The sequence below is a fragment of the Chamaea fasciata genome, unplaced genomic scaffold (genome assembly GCF_029207755.1).
Source record: "Chamaea fasciata isolate MVZ Bird 193981 ecotype frontalis unplaced genomic scaffold, bChaFas1.0.hap1 SCAF_663, whole genome shotgun sequence".
In the NCBI taxonomy this organism is placed as follows: domain Eukaryota; kingdom Metazoa; phylum Chordata; class Aves; order Passeriformes; family Sylviidae; genus Chamaea; species Chamaea fasciata.
Genome location: NW_027094748.1, coordinates 33,190 through 57,756, shown reverse-complemented (window position 1 = coordinate 57,756; position 24,567 = coordinate 33,190). Strand labels below are relative to the sequence as shown.

At 51.6% G+C, this 24,567-nt stretch overlaps 2 protein-coding genes across 2 annotated transcripts; both read right to left on the bottom strand.

The window, feature by feature from the left end:
- Positions 1-2,576: 2,576 nt before the first annotated feature.
- On the bottom strand, positions 2,577-10,337 carry LOC136305795 (phosphatidylinositol 4-phosphate 5-kinase type-1 alpha-like). Its single transcript, XM_066209106.1, is given in 8 exon segments — positions 2,577-2,996; positions 4,232-4,296; positions 4,719-4,777; positions 5,386-5,506; positions 7,107-7,211; positions 7,214-7,220; positions 9,439-9,571; positions 10,333-10,337. Coding segments are annotated over 8 exon segments (498 nt in total). The 3' UTR covers positions 2,577-2,993.
- PIP5K1A (phosphatidylinositol-4-phosphate 5-kinase type 1 alpha) lies at positions 9,486-24,374 on the bottom strand. The gene is given in 12 exon segments (XM_066209107.1): positions 9,486-9,522; positions 10,333-10,381; positions 10,802-10,887; positions 12,122-12,226; positions 12,228-12,325; positions 15,671-15,970; positions 17,639-17,791; positions 19,528-19,645; positions 20,443-20,573; positions 21,646-21,720; positions 22,256-22,290; positions 24,310-24,374. Coding segments are annotated over 11 exon segments (1,173 nt in total). The 5' UTR covers position 24,374; the 3' UTR covers positions 9,486-9,522; positions 10,333-10,373.
- Positions 24,375-24,567: the final 193 nt, after the last annotated feature.

Genomic DNA, 24,567 nt, shown 5'->3' with positions numbered 1-24,567 from the left:
CCCCGATGTCCCCAATGTCCCCAAGGTCCCCAGGGCTGGTCCCCGTGTCCCCGATGTCCCCGTGTCCCCAAGGTCCCCGATGTCCCCATGTCCCCCGGGCTGTCCCCCGATGTCCCCAGAGCTGTCCCCAGTGTCCCCAGTGATGTCCCCAGTGTCCCCAGACCCCCCAGTGATGTCCCCCGGGCTGTCCCCGTGTCCCCATGTCCCCGTTGTCCCTGATGTCCCCAGAGCTGTCCCGTGTCCCCAAGGCCGTCCCCGATGTCCCCGATGTCCCCAGTGATGTCCCCAATGGCCCCGTGTCCCCAATGTCCCCAATGTCTCCCGGGCCGTCCCCGATGTCCCCGATGTCCCCCGGGCTGCCCTCGATGTCCCCAAGGCTGTCCCCGTGTCCCCGATGTCCCCAGTGATGTCCCCAATGTCCCCGTGTCCCCCGGGCCGTCCCCATGTCCCCAAGGCTGTCCCCCGATGTCCCCGATGTCCCCCGGGCCGTCCCCCAATGTCCCCAGAGCTGTCCCCGTGTCCCCCGATGTCCCCGTGTCCCCGTGTCCCCCGGGCCGGGCGGGCCTCGGGGGCTCTGGGTGAGAATTCCACCGGCTCCATCCCCAAATCCAGGGCAAGTCCGTCCGGGGTCCCCGTGAACGGCGCTTGGGCACCAAAATTCCAAAGGGGACACGAAACCTCCGCGAATTCCGGCCCCAAATCCAGGAAAATTCCACAGATTCCTGCCCCAAATCCGGGAAAACTTCATTCCAAGTCCACGAAAATTCAGGAATTCCGCTCCGAGTCCAAGAAAATCCCAAGAATCCTGTCCCAAGTCCAGGGAAATTCCACTGCTACTGGCCCAATCCAGGAGAATTCCGGGAATTTCATCCCAAATGCAGGAAACGTCCATGATTTCCGTCCCAGTCCAGGGAAAGTCCGTGGATTCCACCCCAAATCCAGGAAAATTCCAGGAATTCCAGTCCCACTCCTGGAAAACACCATTCCAAGTCCATGGATATTCCGTGAGTTCCGCCCAAATCCAGGAAAATTCCAGGAATTCCATCCCGAACCAGGACAATTCCATCCCATTCCCAGCCAAGTCCATCCATCTTTTTGCTCCTGGAAGATCCCCCCCCCCCCGAGAATTCCCAAATTTCCCCTTTTTGGAACGAGCAAATCCCAAAAAAAACCCCCAAAAAAACAAACCCCAAACCCTGAATCCCAAAAATTCCAACCCCCACCCCCCGCTCCTCAACCCCTGGATGAGGAGAATTCCCAGGAAAAAAAGGGGAATTATCCCAAAAATAGTTAAATATTCATAAATATTCCGTTCTGAGGGGGGGGAAATGGGGAAAAAACGGGAAAAAAATCGGGGAAAACCGGGAAAAAATGGGAAAATTGGGAAAAAAATTGGGAAAATTGGGGCAGTTTTCGCCTCCTGATCCGATAAAAAATGGGAATAAAAGGGGATTGGGAGGGAATTTGTCTAATATAGACAAAAATTCCAAGGAAAAAGAGGGAAATTCCTGGAAAGAAAAAAAAAAAAAGGGAAAATTTCCAATGGAATTTTCCCCCAATTTCCCTCTGGGAATCTTGGAAAAAACAATCCAGGCGGGAATTCCGGGATAAGGCAATTCCAGAGGGGGGAAAAAATCCGGGATTTTAGGGGGGAAAGAATCAGTTTTTTCGTCAAAAAATGCGGGAAAATTGGGAAAAGTTTTGGGAATATCCCGGAAAAAATTCCCTCCCTGTTTTACATTCCACGATTTTTTCGGCATTAAAAAGCCGAAATTCCGGGGGTTTTGGTAAAAAAAATTGGGATTTTCCAGGGAATTTTGGGGGGGGGAAAAGTTGGGGTTTGTTTTTCCGTAAAAAATCAGGGATGGAAGAAAAATCAGCTCCAGACCCCCAAGGGTTGCTCCGGGATTTGGGGGAATTTTTTGGGGAATTTTGGGGATTTTTTTGGGATGGATCCATGGTGGGAAAATTCTCTTTTTGGTTTTGGTTTTTTTTTTTTTTTTAGAATTTTCCATCCCAAAAATCTGCTCCTGGAATTTTGTGGGGATTTCAAAAGCGTTAAAAAGATGGATTGAGGGATTGGAAAATCGGGATTTTGGAGGGAAATCCTTTAAAAAAACATTGGGGTGGAAATCCCGGGATGGGATCGGATTGGAAAGATCCCAAAAAACCCTCAGAATTCCAAGAAAATTCCTGCAAAAAAATCCCTCAAAAAATCCTCAAAATTCCAAGAAAATTCCTCCAAAAAAATCCCAAAAAAATCCCCAAAAATTCCAAGAAAATTCCTCCCAAAAAAATCCCAAAAATCCCCAAAAATTCCAAGAAAATCCTCAAAAAAAAAATTCCCAAAAAATCCCCCAAAAAATAGATTTAAAAAATTTCAAAAAATTCCCCCCAAAATTCCCAAAGAATCTTCCCTGATTGTGGGAAAAACTTCCCAAAATTCCTGCTGGGGAAAAGGGAATTTTCCATGATTTTTCCTCTTTTTTTTTTTCCTCCTTTTTTTCCGGAGGATTTTTCCATGGAAAACCGGAGCACAATCCCTGATTTCGGCATTAACAAATAGCAATGAATAATTAATATTAATCATTAATCATTAATCATTAATAGCCCCAAGAATTCCCCGCGGGACTAAAAAACCGGGCTGGGATCCGAAAACAAAAAAACCCCAAATAAAAAAACCAGAATTCGGGATAAAAATCCCAAAAAAACCCCCAAAATTCCCCCCAAAAATTCCCAAAGAACTCGTTGCAGCGCGATTCCCCCGGGAATTTCCCGGGAATTCCCGCCCTGTTCGGGTTTTTTGGGAATTTGGGGGAATTTGGGGGAGTTTCGGCTCCTTTTCCCCGAGGTTTTCATCCAGTTCCTCCTGGGTTTTCCAAGGAATTCGGCGGCTCCGAGAATTCCAGAGGGAAAATCCCGAAATTCCGGGTTTTTTTTCTGAGGGAAAAGGAAGAATTCCGAGGGATTTTTGGGATTCCGGCGGCGCCGCTTCACTGGGAAGAGGGGAAAAAAAAAACAAAACTATGAGGAAAAAGTGGGAATTTTTTCATGGAATTTTTGGGGTTTTTCCCCCGAAAGTTTCCCCAGTTTTGGGATAATCCGGTGGGACTGGAAATCTGGGAATGCTCAGGAACATTCCAGGAATTTCCATCCCAAATCTTGGAAAATTCTGTCCCAAGTCCCGGAAAACAAGAGGAATTCATCCCTGTCCTGGAAAATTCCAGAAATTCCCTCCCAAATCCAGAATTCCATGAATTCCCTCCCAAATCCAGGAAAATTCCATAAATTCCCTCCCAAATCCAGGAGAATTCCATGAATTCTCTCCCAAATCCGGGACAATTCCCTCCCAAATCCAGGAGAATTCCATGAATTCCATCCCAAATCTGGGACAATTCCATGAATTCCATCCCCAGCCCTGGAAAATTTGATGACTTTCCTTCCAAATCCATGAAAATTCCATCCCAAATCCCGGGAAATTCCAGGAATTCCCTCCCAAATCCGGACAATTCCATCCCAAATCCAGGAGAATTCCATGAATTCCCTCCCAAATCCGGACAATTCCATCCCAAATCCGGGACAATTCCATGAATTCCATCCCAAATCCAGGAAAATTCCATCCTAAATCCAGGAGAATTCCATGAATTCCATCCCGAAATCCAGGAAAATTCCATCCCAAATCCGGGAGAATTCCAGGAATTCCATCCCAAATCCGGGAGAATTCCATGAATTCCCTCCCAAATCCCGGGCAATTCCAGGAATTCCGTCCCAAATCCGGGAGAATTCCATGAATTCCCTCCAAATCCTGGGCAATTCCAGGAATTCCATCCCAAATCCAGGGAGAATTCCATGAATTCCATCCCAAATCCAGGAGAATTCCAGGAATTCCATCCCAAATCCGGGAGAATTACATGAATTCCCTCCCAAATCCGGGAGAATTCCAGGAATTCCATCCCAAATCCCGGGAGAATTCCATGAATTCCCTCCCAAATCCCGGGCAATTCCAGGAATTCCGTCCCAGCCCCCTGCGGAACGAGGCGTTTTCCCCGCGGTTCGGTTGGTTGTTTTTGGGGCCAATTCCCGGGATTTTGGGGCCGCCAAACCTGGGGGATTCGGGCACGGAGGGAGGAGCCGGCCCCGCCCCATTCCCGGGGAAATTCGGGATCCGAAGCCCTCGGGAATTTTGGGAATTTGGGGTTTGGTTGGTTTTTTTTTCCCCTGGGAAACTCACGAAGCTGATCTCGGTCTCCTGCAGCTCCTCCAGCTCCGGGGGGCAGCGAAGGGCCGGGGGAGGAGCTGCGAAAACAACGGGAAAATCGGGAATTCGGCGCCGCTTCTCGGGAAGTTTGGGAATTCTTCTGGAATTCGGGGGGAATTTCGGGGGGGGGGGGGATTTGGGGGGGGTTTTTTTTGGGGTTTTTTTTTCCGATTTTGGGGAAATAAAGAGGAAGTTCCGTGAAAATTGCACATGGAAAACGGGGATCGAGGAGAATCCTCGGGAATTCCAGAGGAAAATTCCATGGAAAACGTCGGATAAAGGGAATATTCCGCAGGAATGCCCCGTTCTCTGGGAGGAGCAGGAAGATCAGGAACGCCCCAAAGGGAATTTCCTCGGGAATTCCCCCCGAAATTCGGGAAGTTTGGGGAAGAACCGACCCCAAAAAGCTCCCAAATTCCGGGAATTCTGGAAAAAATTCCATAAAGAAGCTGGATCTTACCTGGGCAGGGAAATGGCAGGAGCTGCTCGGGCCCCGGGTGGATTTCCACCCCCACGGACCTGCGGGAAAACTCGGGATCAGCCGGAAAACCGGGAATTCGTGGGAACGATCCCCAAAAATCCGGGGATTGATCCCTAAAAATCGATCCCCCAAAAATCCTGGGAACGATTCCAAAAATCCCGGGAATGATCTCTAAAAATCTTGGAGATGAACCCAAAAAATCTCGGGAATGATCCCAAGAATCTCAGGAATGATCCAAAAAAATCTCGGGAACGATCCCTAAAATCTTGGAATAATCCCTAAAAATCTTGGGAATGTTCTCTAAAAATCTCGGCAATGATCCCAAAAATCCGGGAATGATCCCTAAAAATCTTGGGAATAATCCCTAAAAATCTTGGAATGATCCCTAAAAATCTCGGGAATGATCCCAAAAATCCCGGGAATGATCCCTAAAAATCTTGGGAAATAATCCCTAAAAATCTTGGGAATGATCCCTAAAAATCTCGGGAATGATCCCAAAAATCCCGGGAATGATCCCTAAAAGTCTCGGGAATGATCCCTAAAATTCCTGGGATCGATCCCTAAAATTCCTGGGAATGACCCCAACCCCCTCCGGGCTGACCCCAGGCCCTTTTTCCCGGGGAATTCCGCGATTTTGGGGCCGCACCTGCCGGGGGGGGATCCGGCGCTGCCGAGGGACGGGCTGGACACGGAGAGCGACGTGGGGGCGGAGCCGGCGCCGGGGTCACGGGGGGAGCGGGAGAGCAGGTCCGGGATCCGGGATCCTGCAACGGGATCGGGAACGTGGGAACGGGCTCGGGAACCTGGGAACGGGATCGGAACGTGGGAACGGGCTCGGGAAACGGGGATCGGGATCCGGGATCGGGATCTGCAACGGATCGGGAACGTGGGAACGGGCTCGGGAACGGGGGATCGGGATCCGGGATCCTGCAACGGGATCGGGAACGTGGGAACGGGGTCGGGAACCTGGAACGGGGTCGGGAACGTGGGAACGGGTCGGGAACAGGGGATCGGGATCCGGGATCCTGCAACGGGATCGGGAACGTGGAACGGGCTCGGGAACCTGGGAACTGGGTCAGAAATCCAGGAATGGGGTCAGGAACCTGGGAATGGGATCGGGAATGGGGAACGGGATCCGGGATCCTGCAACGGGATCGGGAACGTGGGGAACGGGCTCGGGAACCTGGGATCGGATCCGGGATCCTGCAACGGGATCGGGAACGTGGGAACGGGGTCGGGAACGGGGGATCGGGAACGTGGGGAACGGGCTCGGGAACCTGGGAACTGGGGTCAGAAATCCAGGAATGGGTCAGGAACCTGGGAATGGGATTGGGAATGGGGGAACGGGATCCGGATCCTGCAACGGGATCGGGAACGTGGGAACGGGGGTCGGGAACGGGATCGGGAATGGGGGAATGGGGTTGGGAATGGGGGAATGGGGTCAGAAATCCAGGAATGGGGTCAGGAACCTGGGAATGGGATCGGGAATGTGGGAACGGGATCCAGGATCCTGCAACGGGATCGGGAACGTGGGAACGGGGTCGGGAACCTGGGAACGGGAATGGGGGAACGGGATCGGAACAGGATCGGGATCGGGAATGTGGGAACGGGGTCGGGAACGGGGGAACGGGATCGGGAATGGGGGAATGGGATCAGAAATCCGGGAATGGGGTCAGGAACCTGGGAATGGGATCGGGAATGTGGGAACGGGATCCGGGATCCTGCAACGGGATCGGGAACGTGGGAACGGGGGTCGGGAACGGGATCGGGAATGGGGGAATGGGATCGGGAACGGGGGAACAGGGTCGGGAATGTGGGAATGGGGTCAGAAATCTGGGAATGGGGTCAGGAATGTGGGAACGGGGTCGGGAATGGGGGAACGGGGTCGGGAATGGGGAATGGGGTCAGAAATCCAGGAATGGGGTCAGGAATGGGGGAATGGGTCAGGAATGTGGGAACGGGATTGGAATGGGGAAATGGGGGTCGGGAATGTGGGAACGGGCTCAGGATCAGGGTCAGATCCGGCTGGGAACCGGGAATAGGATCAGGATCAGGATTGGGGTATTTTGGGATAAAGATGGGGAGAAAAATGTGGTTTTTCCGGACTAAAACGTGGGCTTTTCCGGGATAAAAATGGGGACTTTTCAGGAATGAAATGCGGATTTTCCAGGATAAAAACACGGAATTTTGGGGGACCAAAAAAAAGCGGATTTTCCTGGGGATTAAACGGGGATTTTTTTTTTTTAAGGAGGAACTTTCCAACTTTTCGGTCTAAAAACGGGGATTTTTTGGGGGGGCGGGTGGGGATTTTTTTCTGGGCTAAAAAGGGGGAATTTTGGGCGGGGGGATAATTCCCTGCTCCCACCTGCTCCAGGTCGCCGTCGGGGCCGGATTTTGCCTCGGCAGCGGCCAGGCTCTGGGCCGGCGTCGGGATCCCGCCCTGGCAGCTCCTCGCGGGCACGGCGCCGCCCCGCGGCTCTTCTTGGACGGGGAAGGGCTTCACTGGGGAGAAAAAGGGACAATTCCAGAGAAAAACCGGGAATTCCGGGGCGCGGGGGGTGGGGGGGAGGGAGGAGGAACAGGGGAGGATCGATTCTAAAAGGAATTTTGTGGGGAAAAAAGGGAGATTTTAAGGGAAAACGAAGCAGATTTTTCCCGGGGTGGGGGGGGAAAAAAAGGGAATTTTTAGGGGAAAAAGGGATTTTGCGGGAAGGAAGCAGGTTTGCAGGGGAAATGGAGCAGGTTTCCAGGGGGAAAAGTGAGTTTCCAGGGAAAAAAAAAAGGCAGTTTTCCAGGGAAAAAAAAAAACAACACTTTTTCCAAGGGAAAAAAAGCCACTTTTTCAGGGGGAAAAAAGCGATTTGGAAGGGAAAATGAAGCAGTTTTCCAGGGAAAATCCAGGCAGTTTTCCAGGGGGAAAAAAAAAAGCAATTTAACAGGGATGAGGAGCGTTTTTCCATGAAAAAAAGCACTTTTCCAACTTTTCCAGGGAATTTTTATGGCGAGCAAAGGAAAAAAAAAAAGCTGAAAAACAAAAAACTGGAAAAAATTGTGGGAAAAAAAATCAGGAAAAAAGCAGAAAAAAATGGGGAAAAAAGGGAAAAAACTGGGGAAAAAAGGGGGAAAATCAGGAATGGGAAGAGCTGTGGGAATTCCCGGGATGTTGGGGAAGGGATTTGGGTTAAAACAGGGGGGTCTGGGGGCACTCATGGGGGATTTTGTGGAATAAAAAACAGGAAGAAAAGCGGAAAAAAAAAGGGAAAAAAACTGGGAAAAATCAGGGAATAAAATGGGGAAAAAAGGGGGAAAAACTGGGGAAAATCAGGAATGGGAATTCCCGGGATGTGGGGAAGGAATTTGGGGGGCCAAGGGGGGGTCTGGGGGCACTCACGGGGGATTTTGTGGAAGAAAAATTAGGGAAAAAAGCGGAAAAAAAGGGAAAAAACTGGGAAAAAATCAGGAATAAAATGGGAAAAAAGGGGGAAAAACTGGGAAAAACTGGGGAAAAAAGGGGGAAAATCTAGGGATGGGAATTGTTGGGGATGTGGGGAAGGAATTTGGGGGGTCAAGGGGGGGTCTGGGGGCACTCACGGGGGATTTTGCGGAACAAAATCAGGAAAAAAAGCGGAAAAAACGGGAAAAAAATGGGAAAAAACAGGAAAAAAATGGGAAAAAGGGGGGAAAAACTGGGAAAAACTGGGGAAAAAAGGGGGAAAATCCGGAATGGGAATTGTTGGGGATGTGGGGAAGGAATTTGGGGGGCCAAGGGGGGGTCTGGGGGCACTCACGGGGGATTTTGCGGAACAAGAATCAGGGAAAAAAGCGGGAAAAAAGGGAAAAAAACTGGGAAAAAACAGGAAAAAAATGGGAAAAAAGGGGGAAAAAACTGGGGAAAAAAGGGGGAAAATCCGGGATGGGAATTCCCGGGACGTGGGGAAGGGATTTGGGTTAAAACAGGGGGGTCTGGGGGCACTCACGGGGGATTTTGCGGAACAAAATCAGGAAAAAAAGCGGAAAAAAAGGGAAAAAACTGGGAAAAATCAGGAAAAAACTGGGAAAAAAGGGGGAAAATCGGGATGGGAATTCCCGGGACGTGGGGAAGGGATTTGGGTTAAAACAGGGGGGTCTGGGGGCACTCACGGGGGATTTTGCGGAACAAAAATCAGGAAAAAAAGCGGAAAAAACGGGAAAAAAAATGGGAAAAAACAGGAAAAAAATGGGAAAAAAGGGGGGAAAAACTGGGAAAAACTGGGGAAAAAAAGGGGGAAAATCCGAATGGGAATTGTTGGGGATGTGGGGAAGGAATTTGGGGGGTCAAGGGGGGGTCTGGGGGCACTCACGGGGGATTTTGCGGAAGAAAATCAGGAAAAAAAAGCAGAAAAAACGGGAAAAAACTGGGAAAAAACAGGAAAAAAATGGGAAAAAAGGGGGAAAACTGGGAAAAACTGGGGAAAAAAGGGGGAAAATCCGGAATGGGAATTGTTGGGGATGTGGGGAAGGAATTTGGGGGGCCAAGGGGGGGTCTGGGGCACTCACGGGGGATTTTGCGGAACAAAAAATCAGGAAAAAAGCGGAAAAAACGGGAAAAAACTGGGAAAAACCAGAAAAAATGGGAAGAAAAGGGGGAAAATCCGGGATGGAATTCCCGGGACGTGGGGAAGGGATTTGGGTTAAAACAGGGGGGTCTGGGGGCACTCACGGGGATTTTGCGGAACACCGTGTGGCACATGAAGCGTTGGAAGCGCTCGGCGTAGAAGCTGGGCCGGTGCACCGACACCGTGTCCTGGAATTCACGGGGAAAATGGGAATTTAGCCCCCAAATCCCGGGAATTCTGGGGGGGGAGGGGGGGGAATTCGGGGAATTGGGGGGAAATTCGGGGAATTTGGGTGGGGATTTCGGGAATTTGGGGGGAAATTCGGGGAATTTGGGGTGGAATTCCAGGGATTTGGGGAGAAATTCCCGGGAATTTGGAGAGAAATCTTGGGGATTTTGGTGGAAATTCCAGGAATTCGGGGGGGGGGGGGGGAAGTGAGAACATCGAGGGGTTTGGGGAGAAATTCCGGGAATTTGGGGGAAATCCTGGGGAAGAAAAATCCCATTTTTTTCCATGGAAAGTCCCACCTTCCCATTTAAAAAATCCCCTTTCCTTTAAAATTCCAGTCCCGTTTTCCCCTCAAACTAAATCCAGTTTTTCCTAAAAAATTCCATTTTTTTCCATCAAAACTCCAATTTTTCCATAAAATTTCTCATTTTTTCCATCAAACCCCAATTTTTCCTTCAAATTTCTCATTTTTTCCCATCAAAACCCCGATTTTTCCATAAAATTTCTCAATTTTTCCATCAAACCCCAAATTTTTCTGTAAAATTTCTCATTTTTTCCCTCAAAACTCCGATTTTTCTTAAAATTCCCATTTTTTTTCCATCAAAACTCCGATTTTTCCTTAAAATTCCCATTTTTTTTCCCTCAAAACCCCAACTTTTCCTTAAAATTTCTCATTTTTTCCACCAAAACCCCAATTTTTCCATAAAATTCCTCGGTTTTCCCAGTAAAAAATCCCGTTTTTCCCTGGAAAATTCCCACTCCCCACTCACCCCATCGTGCACCAGAGCCTTCCAGGAGTGCTCCAGCTTCTTCACGAACCTGCCGGGAGAGAAATTCCCAGAAATTCCCGGAAATTCCCAGGGAATTCCCAGGGTTTGGATTCCCCCCCTTATCCCATTTTTTTTTTCCCGGATTATTCCTTGATTTTGGGAGAAAATCAAGTTTCCAAAGGTGGAAATTTGGGAAAAAAGAAAAAATTTTCCACAGGTAGAAACTGAAATTATCACTCCTGTAATTTTTTACGCTTGTTATTATTATTATTATTTGACGTTATTAACGATCCCTAAATTAAAACAAAACGATAATTAGCGTTAATAATAATTAATAACCCCGAGAATTCCCGCGGGACTAAAAAACCGGGCTGGAAACTCCTGACCCAGGAGGACCCGAGAAGCTCCGGAGAGGCGGGATGACCGAAGAGGTCGTTAATTAGTGCCGGAGTAAGGATTAATTGCTGACCTGTAGGACTGCAGGACGTCGCTGATGATGCCGACGTAGAGCAGCAGCCGCTCCCCCGGGAATTCCGGGCGGGAATTCCGCCCATCCTGGGAGAGGGGGGGAGGGGGGGGAAAAATCCGGGAATTAGCCCCAAAATCCCCCCAAAAAAATCAACCCGGGAATGCTGGGATGGTTCGGGATGGGAAAGATCCCAAAGATCCATTAAAAATCCAATAAAAACCTGCAAAAAATCCGAAAAAATCCGGAAAAAATTCCCGTCTCAGGGATATTCCCAGGTTGGAGGCAGGGATGGGAAATCCATGGAAAACTCTGGGCTGAAATCCAGGATTTCTCCCCAAATCCCGAATGAACCAGGACAGGGAATCCATGGGAAACTCTGGGCTGAAATCCAGGATTTCTCCCCAAATCCCGAATGAACCGGGACAGGGAATCCATGGAAAACTCTGGGCTGAAATCCAGGATTTCTCCCCAAATCCCGAATGAACCGGGACAGGGAATCCATGGAAAACTCTGGGCTGAAATCCAGGATTTCTCCCCAAATCCCGAATGAACCAGGACAGGGAATGCTGGGATGGTTTTGGGATGGGAAAGATCCCGAAAATCCCTAAAAATCCAAGGCCAGGACCCCGCCAAGAGCTGGAAAACCCTCCCAGCATTCCAGAAATTCCAATCCCAGTCCCTCCCAGTCCATCCACCAGTGACCCCAGTCCATCCAGTGACCCCAGTCCATCCACCCCAGTCCATCCCAGTCCATCCCAGTCCCTCCCAGTCTCATCCTAGTCCACCCCAGTCCATCCAGTCCACCCCAGTCCATCCCAGTCCATCCCAGTCCCTCCCAGTCCATCCTAGTCCACCCCAGTCCATCCCAGTCCCATCCCAGTCCATCCCAGTGACCACAGTCCATCCCAGTCCATCCAGTCCATCCCAGTGACCCCAGTCCATCCCAGTCCATCCCAGTCCATCCAGTGACCCCAGTCCCATCCCAGTCCATCCCAGTCCCACCCCAGTCCACCCCAGTCCATCCCAGTCCACCCCAGTCCACCCCAGTCCCATCCAGTCCATCCCAGTCCCATCCCCAGTCCACCCAGTCCATCCCAGTCCCTCCAGTCCATCCCAGTCCACCCCAGTCCCTCCCAGTCCATCCCAGTCCCTCCCAGTCCATCCCAGTCCCTCCCAGTCCCTCCCAGTCCCTCCCAGTCCACCCCAGTCCCCCCCAATCCATTCCCCAATCCATTCCCAGTCCACCCCAGTCCCTCCCAGTCCCTCCCAGTCCATCCCAGTCCCTCCCAGTCCCTCCCAGTCCCTCCCAGTCCAACTCACTGGTCGTCGGTCTCGAAGGTCCCTCCCCTCCTGGCCTCGCCCTGGATGGACTCCATGGCCGTGGAGTAGAGCGCCCTCTGCGCCGCCGGCCGGCCCCGCCCGTCCCCGCCGGCTGTTGCCGGCCGCGCGCTCCCGCTGCGCCTGGTCCAGGTTGTGGATGGCCACCAGCAGGCTGTAATCCATGATCTTGAAACTCTGCAGGACCTGGGGAAGCCGGAATGAACGGGGGGAGCTGGGACGGGCTGGCTGCGCCGGCGCTTGGCTGGGCTTGGCTTGGCTTGGCTTGGGTTGGCTTGGCTTGGGTTGGTTTGGGGTCAGTTTGGCTTGGGTTGGGTTGGGTTGGTTTGGGTTGGTTCAGTTTGGTTTTGGTAGGGCTGGGTTGGTTTGGGTTGAGTTGGGTTGGGTTGGGTTGGGTTGGGTTGGGTTGGGTTCGGTCGGTTTGGGTTGGTTTGGGTTGGTTTGGGTTGGGTTGGGTTGGGTTGGGTTGGGTTGGGTTGGGCTGGGTTGGTTTGGGTTGGGTTGGGTTGGTTCGGTTTGGGTTGGGTCGGTTTGGTTGGGTCGGGTTGGGTTGGGTTGGGTTGAGTTGGGTTGGGTTGGGTTGGGTTGGGTTGAGTTGGGTTGGGTTGGGTTGGTTGGGTTGGGTTGGGTTGGGTTGGTTTGGGTTGGGTCGGTTTGGGTTGGGTTGGGTTGGCTTGGGTTGGGTTGGGTTGGGTTGGGTTGGATTGGGTTGGTTTGGTTTGGCTTGGCTTGGCTTGGGTTGGGTTGGGTTGGTTTGGCTTGGGTTGGGTTGGCTTGGGTTGGGTTGGTTTGGTTTGGCTTGGCTTGGGTTGGGTTGGGTTGGGTTGGGTTGGGTTGGTTGGGTTGGGTTGGGTTGGGTTGGGTTGGGTTGGTTGGGTTGGGTTGGTTTGGTTGGCTTGGGTTGGTTTGGGTTGGGTTGGGTCGGTTTGGGTTGGGTTGGGTTGGTTTGGTTTGGCTTGGCTTGGCTGGGTTGGGTTGGGTTGGGTTGGTTTGGGTTGGGTTGGGTTGGGTTGGGTTGGGTTGGTTGGTTTGGGTTGGTTGGTTTGGGTTGGGTTGGGTTGGGTTGGGTTGGTTTGGTTTGGCTTGGCTTGGCTTGGGTTGGGTTGGGTTGGTTTGGGTTGGGTTGGTTTGGGTTGGGTTGGGTTGGGTTGGTTTGGTTGGTTTGGGTTGGGTTGGGTTGGGTTGGGTTGGATTGGGTTGGTTTGGTTTGGCTTGGCTTGGCTTGGGTTGGGTGGGTTGGTTTGGGTTGGGTTGGGTTGGGTTGGGTTGGGTTGGGTTGGTTTGGGTTGGGTTGGGTTGGGTTGGGTTGGGTTGGGTTGGTTTGGGTTGGGTCGGTTTGGGTTGGGTTGGGTTGGGTGGTTTGGGTTGGGTTGGGTTGGGTTGGGTTGGTTTGGGTTGGGTTGGGTTGGTTTGGGTTGGGTTGGGTTGGGTCGGTTTGGGTTGGGGTTGGGTTGGGTTGGGTTGGTTTGGGTTGGTTTGGTTTGGCTTGGCTTGGGTTGGGTTGGGTTGGTTTGAGTTGGGTTGGGTTGGGTTGGTTTGGGTTGGGTTGGGTTGGTTTGGGTTGGTTTGGTTTGGCTTGGCTTGGGTTGGGTTGGGTTGGTTTGGGTTGGGTTGGGTTGGGTTGGGTTGGGTTGGGTTGGGTTGGGTTGGGTGGTTTGGGTTGGGTTGGGTTGGGTTGGGTTGGTTTGGCTTGGGTTGGGTTGGGTTGGATTGGTTTGGTTTGGGTTGGGTTGGTTTGGTTCGGTTTGGGTTGGTGGGTTGGTTGGGTTGGGTTGGATTGGATGGTGGGTTGGTTTGGGTTGGTTTGGGTTGGGTTGGGTTGGGGTTGGTTTGGGTTGGTTTCCCCCCCCCCCCGGTTTGAAAAGCTCAAAAAATGAGGTTTTGGCACAAAAAGCCTCAGAATGGCCGAGTTTTACGACTCAAAAGGTGCCAAGAGCCAAACTTTCACCGCTTTTCCTACGGGAAAAACAACCCCGGAAAGAGGGGTTGAATATCCAACGTTTTCCACAAGAAAATCCAGCCCAAAATAAAAAACATAAATAAGGAACACTCATCGTTTTTTCGCACAAAAAACAGGGAAAAGGGCAGGACACCCCCGACTATTCCACAAAAAACCCACAAAATCAGGAAAAATGGCGGGACACTCACAATTTTCCACAAAAAAACCCCGAAAACACGGAAAAAAGCCAGAAAAAGCTCAATTTTCCCACAAAAAAACCCCAAACCACAAAAATCCCGCAGAACCGCAATTTTTCCGCCAAAAAATCACAAAAAAGGCAGAACGGCCGTAACTTCCCCGCGAAAAATCACACAAAAGAAGAAAAACCCGCAGAACACCCAGAAATTTGCCACACACAAAAAAAACAAAATCAGGAAAAAATGGTGAAACGACCCAACGTTTCCCACAAAAAAAATCCCAAAAAACGACAGAAAACCCACAAAATTTCCCCAAAAAAAACCCAAATTCAGGAAAAACGACGGAACAATCCAACATTTCCCACTAAAAAATGCCAAAAAATGACAGAAAACCCACAAAATTTCCACGAAAAAACCCAAAATCAGGGAAAATGGTGAAACAACCCAACATTTCCCACCAAAAAAATCCCAAAAAATGGCAGAAAACTCACAAATTTTCCCCAAAAACCCCCCAAATTTAGGAAAAAATGATGAAACAACCCAACATTTCCTACAAAAAAAATCCCAAAAAAAGTCAGAAAACCCACAAAATTTCCACCAAAAAAACCCCAAATTCAGGAAAAATGTAGAAAAAACCCAACATTTCCCACCAAAAAAAGCCAGAAAACCCACAAAATTTCCCCAAAAAACCCCCAAATCCAGGAAAAAACGACGGAACAACCCAACATTTCCCACCAAAAAATGCCAAAAAGAGTCAGAAAATCCACAAATTTCCCTCAAAAACCCCCTAAAACTGGGAAAAACGACGGAACAACCCAACGCTTCCCCCCAAAAAAGCCAGAAAACCCACAAAATTTCCCCAAAAACCCCCAAATTCAGGAAAAACAACGGAACAACCCAACATTTCCCACTAAAAAATGCCAAAAAACGGCAGAAAACCCACAGAATTTCCACAAAAAATCCCCCAAATTCAGGAAAAATGTTGAAGCAACCCAACATTTCCTACAAAAAAAAGTCAGAAAACCCACAAAATTTCCCAAAAAAAACCCCAAATGCAGGAAAAACGACGGAACAACCCAACATTTCCCCCCAAAAAAGCCAGAAAATCCACAAATTTCCCCCCAAAAACCCCCAAATCCAGGAAAAACGACGGAACAACCCAACGCTTCCCACTAAAAAATGCCAAAAAGAGTCAGAAAATCCACAAATTTCCCCCAAAAACCCCCAAAACTGGGAAAAACGACGGAACAACCCAATGCCTCCCCCCAAAAAAGCCAGAAAATCCACAAAATTTCCCAAAAAACCCCCAAATTCAGGAAAAACGACGGAACAACCCAACGCCTCCCCCCAAACCCCCCGATCGCCCCCAATCGCCGCCCCCCCAACCCAACTCACCAAGCAATCCCTCTGCAGCGTCTTGCACAGGGCGCTGTAGGTGTCGGGGTCCAGGAAGAGCCCGTCGGGGACGTCCTGCATGAAATCCAGGTCCTTGAAGGTGGGGAAAACCTTCTCGCGCTCCTTCGGCGACGCCCGCCGCTTGTAGGTGGAGCCCTTGAGGTCGTACTTGAGGTGCATGCGCACCGAGCGCGGCAGCAGGTTGTTCATCACCACGATCCGGATGTTCTTGCCGCCGGCCTGCACGCAGTAGAGCCCGTAGAACTTGGGCAGGAGCGTCCGCGGGTTCTGGTTCAGGTTCTGGCGTGGGGTGGGGGGGAAGGAAATGGGGGGATTTGGTGAAAAATCGGGGAAAATTTGGGGGAAAAGCGGCGAGTTTCTGAGGGGTTCGACGGCGCAAATGCGTCAAAATCGCAGATGAAACGGGCGAGGAGCATCAAAATCCCGCTGGGTGTGAGGTTTTCTGTGGATTGTTGGGGTTTTCCGTGGATTGTTGGGGTTTTCTGTGGATTTTTGGGGGTTTTCCATGGGTTTGGGGTGGTTTTTGGGTTCTGGAGTGGCAAAAAAAAATGGGGGAATTTGGTGAAAAATCGGGAAAAAGCGGCGAGTTTTTGAGGGGTTCTACGGCTCAAATGCGTCAAAATCGCAGATAAAACGGGAGAAAAACATCAGAATCCCTCCGGGTTTGGAGGTTTTCTGTGGATTGTTGGGGTTTTCTGTGGATTTGGGGGGTTTTTCCATGGGTTTGGGGTGGTTTTTGGGTTCTGGAGTGGCAAAAAAAATGGGGGAATTTGGTGAAAAATCGGGAAAAAGCGGCGAGTTTTTGAGGGTTCTACGGCGCAAATGCGTCAAAACCGCAGATGAAACGGGCGAGGAGCATCAAAATCCCGCTGGGTGTGAGGTTTTCTGTGGATTGTTGGGGTTTTCTGTGGATTTTGGGGGGTTTTCCGTGGATTTGGGGTGGTTTTTGGGTTCTGGAGTGGCAAAAAAAATGGGGGAATTTGGTGAAAAATCAGGGAAAAGCGGCGAGTTTTTGAGGGGTTCTACGGCTCAAATGCGTCAAAACCGCAGATAAAATGTGAGAGAAACATCAGAATCCCTCTGGGTGTGAGGTTTTCTGTGGATTGTTGGGGTTTTCCGTGGATTGTTGGGGTTTTCTCTGGATTTTGGGGGGTTTTTCCATGGGTTTGGGGTGGTTTTGGGGTTCTGGAGTGGCAAAAAAAATGGGGGGATTTGGTGAAAAATCGGGGAAAAGCGGCGAGTTTTTGAGGGGTTCTACGGCGCAAATGCGTCAAAATCGCAGATGAAACGGGAGAAAAACAGCAGAATCCCTCTGGGTTTGGAGGTTTTCTGTGGATTGTTGGGGTTTTCTGTGGATTTTTGAGGTTTTCCATGGATTTCCGGGGTTCTCCATGGAGTTTTGGCCATTTGGGGGCGGGGAACGCATCGGAATCTCGGCTAACACGTGAGAAGAGCATCAGAACCCCTCGGGTTCGGCCATTTTGTACGGATCTGGGGATTCCGTATGGATTTGGGAGGTTTCTCCATGGATTTCTGGTGGTTTTCCATGGATTTTTGGGATTTTTCCACGCATTTTTGGGATTTTTCCATGGATTTTTTGTGGGATTTTTCCATGGATTTTTCGTGGGATTTTCCCATGGATTTTCGGAGCTCCCCCAGGATTTTTGGGGGTTTTCCATGAACCTTTTCAGTTCTCCCACGGATTTTTTCGGGGGGGTTTTCCCATGAACTCCTGTGGTTTCCCACGGATTTTTTGCCGCTCTTCCAAGGATTTCGGGGGATTGAAAATCCCAAACCCGGCCTCGGGCTCCAGGCCGAGCCCACAACGCCGACCACTCCTCGGCTTCCCCGCGGATTTTCGGGGGCTCCTCCGGGACGTTTTTCCGGCCCCTCCAACCATTCCAGGAGCTTCCCAGGGCTGGGAATTCCCAGGAATTGGGGGCTCACCATGTAATATCCGGGCAGGAGCTTCTGCAGGAACTCGGCCTCCTTGTGCTGCACGGTCTTGATGATGAACTCGTCGTCGCTGGAGACGTAGAACAGGGAGCCGCTGGCCCCCGAGTTGGAGAGCTCGATCAGGGGCTCGCTGCACAGGGAGTACTGAGGGGGAAAAGCGGGAAAAACGGCCGGAATTGGCCTCGGGAAGGAGCAGAGGGGCCGGGAGGGGGAAAGGGAGGGGGAAAGGGAGTGAGGGGAGGGGAAAAGGGGGAAAGGGGTCCCAAAAGGTGGGGAGGAAAAAGGGGAAAGGGGAAAGGGAAGGGGAAAGGGAAAGGGGAAAGGGAAAGGGAAAGGGAAAGGGAAAGGGAAAGGGAAAGGGGAAAGGGAAAGGGGAAAGGGGAAAGGGGAAAGGGAAAGGGAAAGGGAAAGGGAAAGGGGAAAGGGGAAAGGGGAAAGGGGAAAGGGGAAGGGGAAAGGGGAAAGGGGAAAGGGGAAAGGGGAAAGGGGAAAGGGAAAGGGAAAGGGAAAGGGAAAGGGAAAGGGGAAAGGGGAAAGGGGAAAGGGGAAAGGGAAAGGGAAAGGGAAAGGGGAAAGGGGAAAGGGAAAGGGAAAGGGAAAGGGAAAGGGGAAAGGGGAAAGGGAAAGGGAAAGGGAAAGGGAAAGGGAAAGGGAAAGGGAAAGGGAAAGGGGAAAGGGAAAGGGGAAAGGGAAAGGGAAAGGGGAAAGGGAAAGGGAAAGGGAAAGGGAAAGGGGAAAGGGGAAAGGGAAAGGGGAAAGGGAAAGGGAAAGGGAAAGGGGAAAGGGAAAGGGAAAGGGAAAGGGGAAAGGGAAAGGGGAAAGGGGAAAGGGAAAGGGAAAGGGGAAAGGGAAAGGGGAAAGGGAAAGGGAAAGGGAAAGGGAAAGGGAAAGGGGAAAGGGAAAGGGGAAAGGGGAAAGGGAAAGGGAAAGGGAAAGGGGAAAGGGAAAGGGGAAAGGGGAAAGGGAAAGGGAAAGGGGAAAGGGGAAAGGGAAAGGGAAAGGGGAAAGGGGAAAGGGAAAGGGGAAAGGGAAAGGGAAAGGGAAAGGGAAAGGGAAAGGGGAAAGGGAAAGGGAAAGGGGAAAGGGGAAAGGGAAAGGGAAAGGGAAAGGGAAAGGGGAAAGGGAAAGGGAGAGGGGAAAGGGAAAGGGGAAAGGGAAAGGGAAACGGGAAAGGGAAAGGGAAAGGGGAAAGGGAAAGGGGAAAGGGGAAAGGGAAAGGGGAAAGGGGAAAGGGGAAAGGGGAAAGGGAAAGGGAAAGGGAGAGGGGGAAAGGGAAAGGGGAAAGGGGAAAGGGAAAGGGAAAGGGAAAGGGAAAGGGAAAGGGAAAGGGAAAGGGAAAGGGGAAAGGGGAAAGGGAAAGGGGAAAGGGGAAAGGGAAAGGGAAAGGGAAAGGGGAAAGGGGAAAGGGAAAGGGAAAGGGAAAGGGAAAGGGAAAGGGAAAGGGGAAGGGGAAGGGAAAGGGGAAAGGGGAAAGGGGAAAGGGGAAAGGGGAAAGGGAAAGGGGAAAGGGGAAAGGGAAAGGGAAAGGGAAAGGGGAAAGGGGAAAGGGAAAGGGGAAAGGGGAAAGGGAAAGGGAAAGGGGAAAGGGGAAAGGGGAAAGGGGAAAGGGGAAAGGGAAAGGGAAAGGGAAAGGGGAAAGGGAAAGGGGAAGGGAAAGGGAAAGGGGAAAGGGAAAGGGAAAGGGGAAAGGGGAAAGGGAAAGGGGAAAGGGAAAGGGAAAGGGGAAGGGAAAGGGAAAGGGGAAGGGAAAGGGAAAGGGGAAGGGGAAGGGAAAGGGAAAGGGGAAGGGGAAGGGAAAGGGAAAGGGGAAAGGGAAAGGGAAAGGGAAAGGGGAAAGGGAAAGGGGAAAAGGAACTCGAGGGCAGCCCGCAGAGACTCACCAGGTAGTCGTCGGGGCGGATCCCGAAGAGCTCCCGGAAGTAGCGGAAGGCCACGGGCGCGTACGTCTTGAACCGGAAATCGTTGTAGTGGTGGGCGGGGGTCAGGTTGCTGCCCTCGCTGCGGGGACACGGAACGTTCCAGAATGGGACACTCCATAGGGAAATTCCATAGGGAACCCGGCCCCACAGCGCCCCGGGGTGAGGGACTCCAGCCCCAGGGAAAGGAGGGAAAAGGAGGAAATGGAAAGGAGAGAGAACAGGAGAAAGGAAGGGAAAAGGGAGCGGGGGAAAAAGGGAAAAGGGAACGGGGGAAAAAGGGAAAAGGGAACGGGGGAAAAAGGGAAAAGGGAACGGGGGAAAAAGGGAAAAGGGAACGGGGGAAAAAGGGAAAAGGGAACGGGGAAGAAAGGGAAAAGGGAACGGGGGAAAAAGGGAAAAGGGAACGGGGGAAAAAGGGAAAAGGGAGCGGGGGAAAAAGGGAAAAGGGAGCGGGGGAAAAAGGGAACGGGGGAAAAAGGGAAAAAGTAGAAAGAAGGAAAGGAAAAACGGACAGGGCGAGAAAAAGGGAAAGATAAAAAGGTGAAGGGAAGGGAAAGGGGAAAAGAAGGAGAAAGAAGAAAAAAAAAAGAGGGAAAAGGAGGGGAAAGGGTGGAAAAAGGGGAAAAAAGGGGGAAAAGGAGAAGGAAAAGGGGGAAAATGGGAAAGGGGGCAAAGGAGGGGGAAAAGGGGAAAACATGGGCAAGGGGAAAATGGGAATAAGGGGGAAAAAAGAGAAGAAAAAGGAGGAAGAAAGGGGAAAAAAGGGGTGAAATGGGAGGAAAAAGGAAAAATGGGAAAAAAAAAGAGGAAAAAGGGGAGAAAAACGGGAATAAGGAGGAGAAAAGGGGGAAGAAGGGGGGAAGTGTGAGCGCCAACCTGGGGAAGAAGATGCTCTCCACCACGTAGAAATCCTGCATGAGCACGTCCCGCTCGGGCTTGGTGCTCAGGCTGCCCACGGTGTGCGTGATGCCCAGCTGGATGGCGCCCTTCAGCGCCGAGGAGGTGGTCTGGAAACGGGGGGAGAACGGGAAAAATGGGAATTCCGGAGGGAAAAACGGGAATTGCGGAGGGAAAAACGGGAATTCCGGAGGGAAAAACAGGAATTCCGGAGGGAAATCACCCAGGGTGTGCGTGATGCCCAGCTGGATGGCGCCCTTCAGCGCCGAGGAGGTGGTCTGGAAACGGGGGAAAACGGGAAAAATGGGAATTCCGGAGGGAAAAACGGGAATTCCGGAGGGAAAAACGGGAATTGCGGAGGGAAAAATGGGAATTCCGGAGGGAAAAACGGGAATTGCGGAGGGAAAAATGGGAATTCCGGAGGGAAAAACGGGAATTCCGGAGGGAAAAACGGGAATTCCGGAGGGAAATCACCCAGGGTGTGCGTGATGCCCAGCTGGATGGCGCCCTTCAGCGCCGAGGAGGTGGTCTGGAAACGGGGGAGAACGGGAAAAATGGGAATTCCGGAGGGAAAAACGGGAATTGCGGAGGGAAAAATGGGAATTGCGGAGGGAAAAACGGGAATTGCGGAGGGAAAAACGGGAATTCCGGAGGGAAAAACGGGAATTGCAGAGGGAAAAATGGGAATTACACTGGGAAAAATGGGAATTGCAGCAGGAAAAACGGGAATTGCAGAGGGAAAAATGGGAATTGTAGCGGGAAAAATGGGAATTACGGCAGGAAAAACGGGAGTTGCAGAGGGAAAAATGGGAATTGCAGAGGGAAAAATGGGAATTTACGGCAGGAAAAACGGGAGTTGCAGAGGGAAAAATGGGAATTGCAGAGCGAAAAATGGGAATTACACTGGGAAAAATGGGAATTGCAGCGGGAAAAATGGGAATTACGGCAGGAAAAACGGGAGTTGCAGAGGGAAAAATGGGAATTGCAGAGGGAATGGAGAGCAAAGTGGGAATTCCAGCAGTGGGAAGACCAGGTAAAACAGGAATTCCAGCAGGAATTGGGATGAGAATGGGAATTATACCCGGAAAAGGGGCTGGGAACTGCTGGGAATGGGAATTGCAGTGGGAATGGGAATAACCCCCGGAATTCCTTGGGAAAAGGGGGAAGGAGGCGGGACTTTACCTTTTTGTAGGTGGTTTCTCCTGTGGAATCCACTCCTCTGTGGCCTTTCCGGATGGTTTGGGATCCTCCCGGCATCTTGGGGGGAACAAAAAACAATGGGAAAAGAGGGAAGGAAAAAAAAAAAAAAAGGGGGAAAATCAGTTTTTTCCAAGGTTTTTCCCACCCAAAACCACCAGGAAAAGTTTGGGGTTTACTCCTGGAATCCAGGGAAAGCCGGGCTGGGCTTTTCCCCCCCGGTAATTCCAACGTTTTCGGAGGAATTTTGGGAAGGTTGCAAATCCCGGTGCGGTGATTCCCACCGCAGGGATCCAAGGATCCAGCCAGGAAATTTTTCCAGGGATTCTGGGGGTGGTTCCAGGATAAATTCGGGGTTTATGGAGCAGGAATTCCCTTGGGAAGGGTAAAACTCCAGGAATTCCCGTGGGAGGAGGTGCTCAGGGTCAGGAAAAGCCAGAAAAGGAGCAGGAAAAGGAAGAAAAAACGCTGGAATTGGGGATTTTCCAGGCATGGAATGAGCCAGGCTTGGGAAAAAAAAAAAAAAAAAACTAGGAAAAGCTGGAAAAAGAGCAGGAAAAACTGGAATTTGGGATTTTTCCAGCCTGGAACTCACCTCGGGAGTCAGGGATTTTTTGAAGGTGTTGGATCCTGCCAAAAGAAAGGAAAACCCACATCAGAGAGGATCGGTCCCAGAAAAACGGGGAAAATCCCAGAAAACCCCCAGGAAAACAGGAAAAAACCCCACAGAACACAGGATGTGAATTTATCCCAACTCCCCACGCTGCTCTCCTCGGGTTCCCGGCTCCGAATTCCCAAAAAAAAAAAAAAAAACCCCCAAAATCCCCCCACGGATAACGAGGCAGGAAATCAGGGATCAAGTTTAAATTCATCCCGGAGAAAAGCGAGGGAACTCCTTCCCGAACTGAATTTTTCACGGATCTGAGCCCAGAGTTTAAGGTGGAAAAGGCGACTCAGAGCTGAATTAAAAAAAAAAAACCAAACCTGGGATCGAGGGCTGGAATTCTGCCGGGCTCGGGAAAAACCGGGAAAAGCAAAAACTCCCGGTTCCCAAACGCCCCCAAATGGGGTTTGATCCCTAAACGAGGGCGGCGAATTCCCGATTTTCCCAGCGCCGCTTCCAGCCCTTTCCCTGGCTCCCGTTCCCGCTTATCCAAACAAATTCCCGGCGTTTTGTTCCCGCAGCCTTCCCGGGCTGTTCTCCGGGGGGGTTTTGGGGGGGTTTTTTTGGGGATCCCCGGGAGGTTTTTTGGGATCCTCACCCCGCCGTGAGTCACCGCACGGGGAATCGGATTTCCCTGGCGCCGACCAAACTTCGCCCTCCCCGCCCCGCTCCCAGGGGGTTATTTTTTTATTTTTGGGGGGAATTTGGAGCTCGAAAATCGGGGTTTTTCAAGGAAAAGTCGGGTCCGGAACCACCCCGTGGCATCACGGACAGCCTCGGGATGCTCCAAATGCCCCAAAATTCCCTCAGGAGGAGCCAGATCCTCCAAAAATTCCCTCAGGAAACTCCAAATCTCCCAAAAAAATCTGCCAGGAAGATCCAAATCCCCCAAAATTCCCTCGGGAAACTCCAAATCTGCCCCAAAATTCCCTCAGGGAGATCCAAATCTCCCCCAAAAATCCCTCAGGAAACTCCAAATCTCCCAAAATTCCCTCAGGGAACTCCAAATCTCCTCCAAATTCTCTCAGGGAGATCCAAAGCCCCCAAAAATTCCCTCAGGAAGATCCAAATTCCCTCAGAAAATTCCGAATCTCCCCCAAAATCTCCTCAGGAAGATCCAAATGGCCCAAAATCGCCCCTCGGCCCCAGAGTTCTACAGCCTCAAAATCCCCCGAAGACCCCCCTGAGTCTCACAGCCCTAAAGCCATCAAAAAAAACCCCAAAGGCTCCTCAAAAACCCCTAAAAAAACCCCCAAAAGCTCCCCAAAAATCCCTAAAAAACCCCCAAACCCCCAAAGGCTCCCCAAAAATCCCTAAAAACCCCCCAAACCTCCAAAGACTCCCCAAAAATCCCTAAAGACCCCCCAAAGGCTCCCCAAAAACTCCTAAAAACCCCCCAAACCCCCAAAGACTCCCCAAAAATCCCTAAAGACCCCCCAAGCCCTCACAGGCTCCATCACCCCTGAGGCCTCTGAGACCCTCAGAGCCCCCTCAGCCCCTCACACCCCCAGAGCCCCCAAAACCCCCCAAAATCTCCCCGATTCCCCTCAGATCCCCCCAAAACCCCCCAAAATCTCCCCGATTCCCCTCAGACCCCTCATAACCCCCCAGAATCTCCTCAGACCCCTCAGAGCCCCCCAGAATCTCCTCAGACCCCTCATAACCCCCCAAAATCTCCCCGATTCCCCTCAGATCCCTCATAACCCCCCAGAATCTCCTCAGACCCCTCATAACCCCCCAGAATCTCCTCAGACCCCTCATAACCCCCCAGAATCTCCTCAGACCCCTCAGAGCCCCCCAGAATCTCCCCGATTCCCCTCAGCTCCTGACGCTCTCAGGCCCCCCAAACCCCCACAAATCCCCCCATTTTCTTCATCCCCTCACGCCCCCGGATCCCCCCACCCCCTTCCCTCACCCCCCAGCCGAGCCCCCGGGCGCTCTCCGAGCCCCCCCGGCCCATCCCCGTTGCCGTTCCCGGCCGGTACCGCCGAGGCCGCCGCTGCTGCCGCTGCTGCCGCCGGACTCGGGCCCCGCCGCCGCCGCCGCCATCTTGAAGCGCGCGCTGCGCCCCCCCCCCCCCAACCTCAACCCGCCCCCGCCCCGCCGCGCCCGGACACGCCCACGCCCACTCAGGCCACGCCTGTTTCGGGCTCAACCACGCCCCCTCCCGCAGATCGTCGTGGGGTGTGCGGATAAAGACACGCCCACTCGCCGTTCAGACACGCCCCCCCGCGGTTAAACCG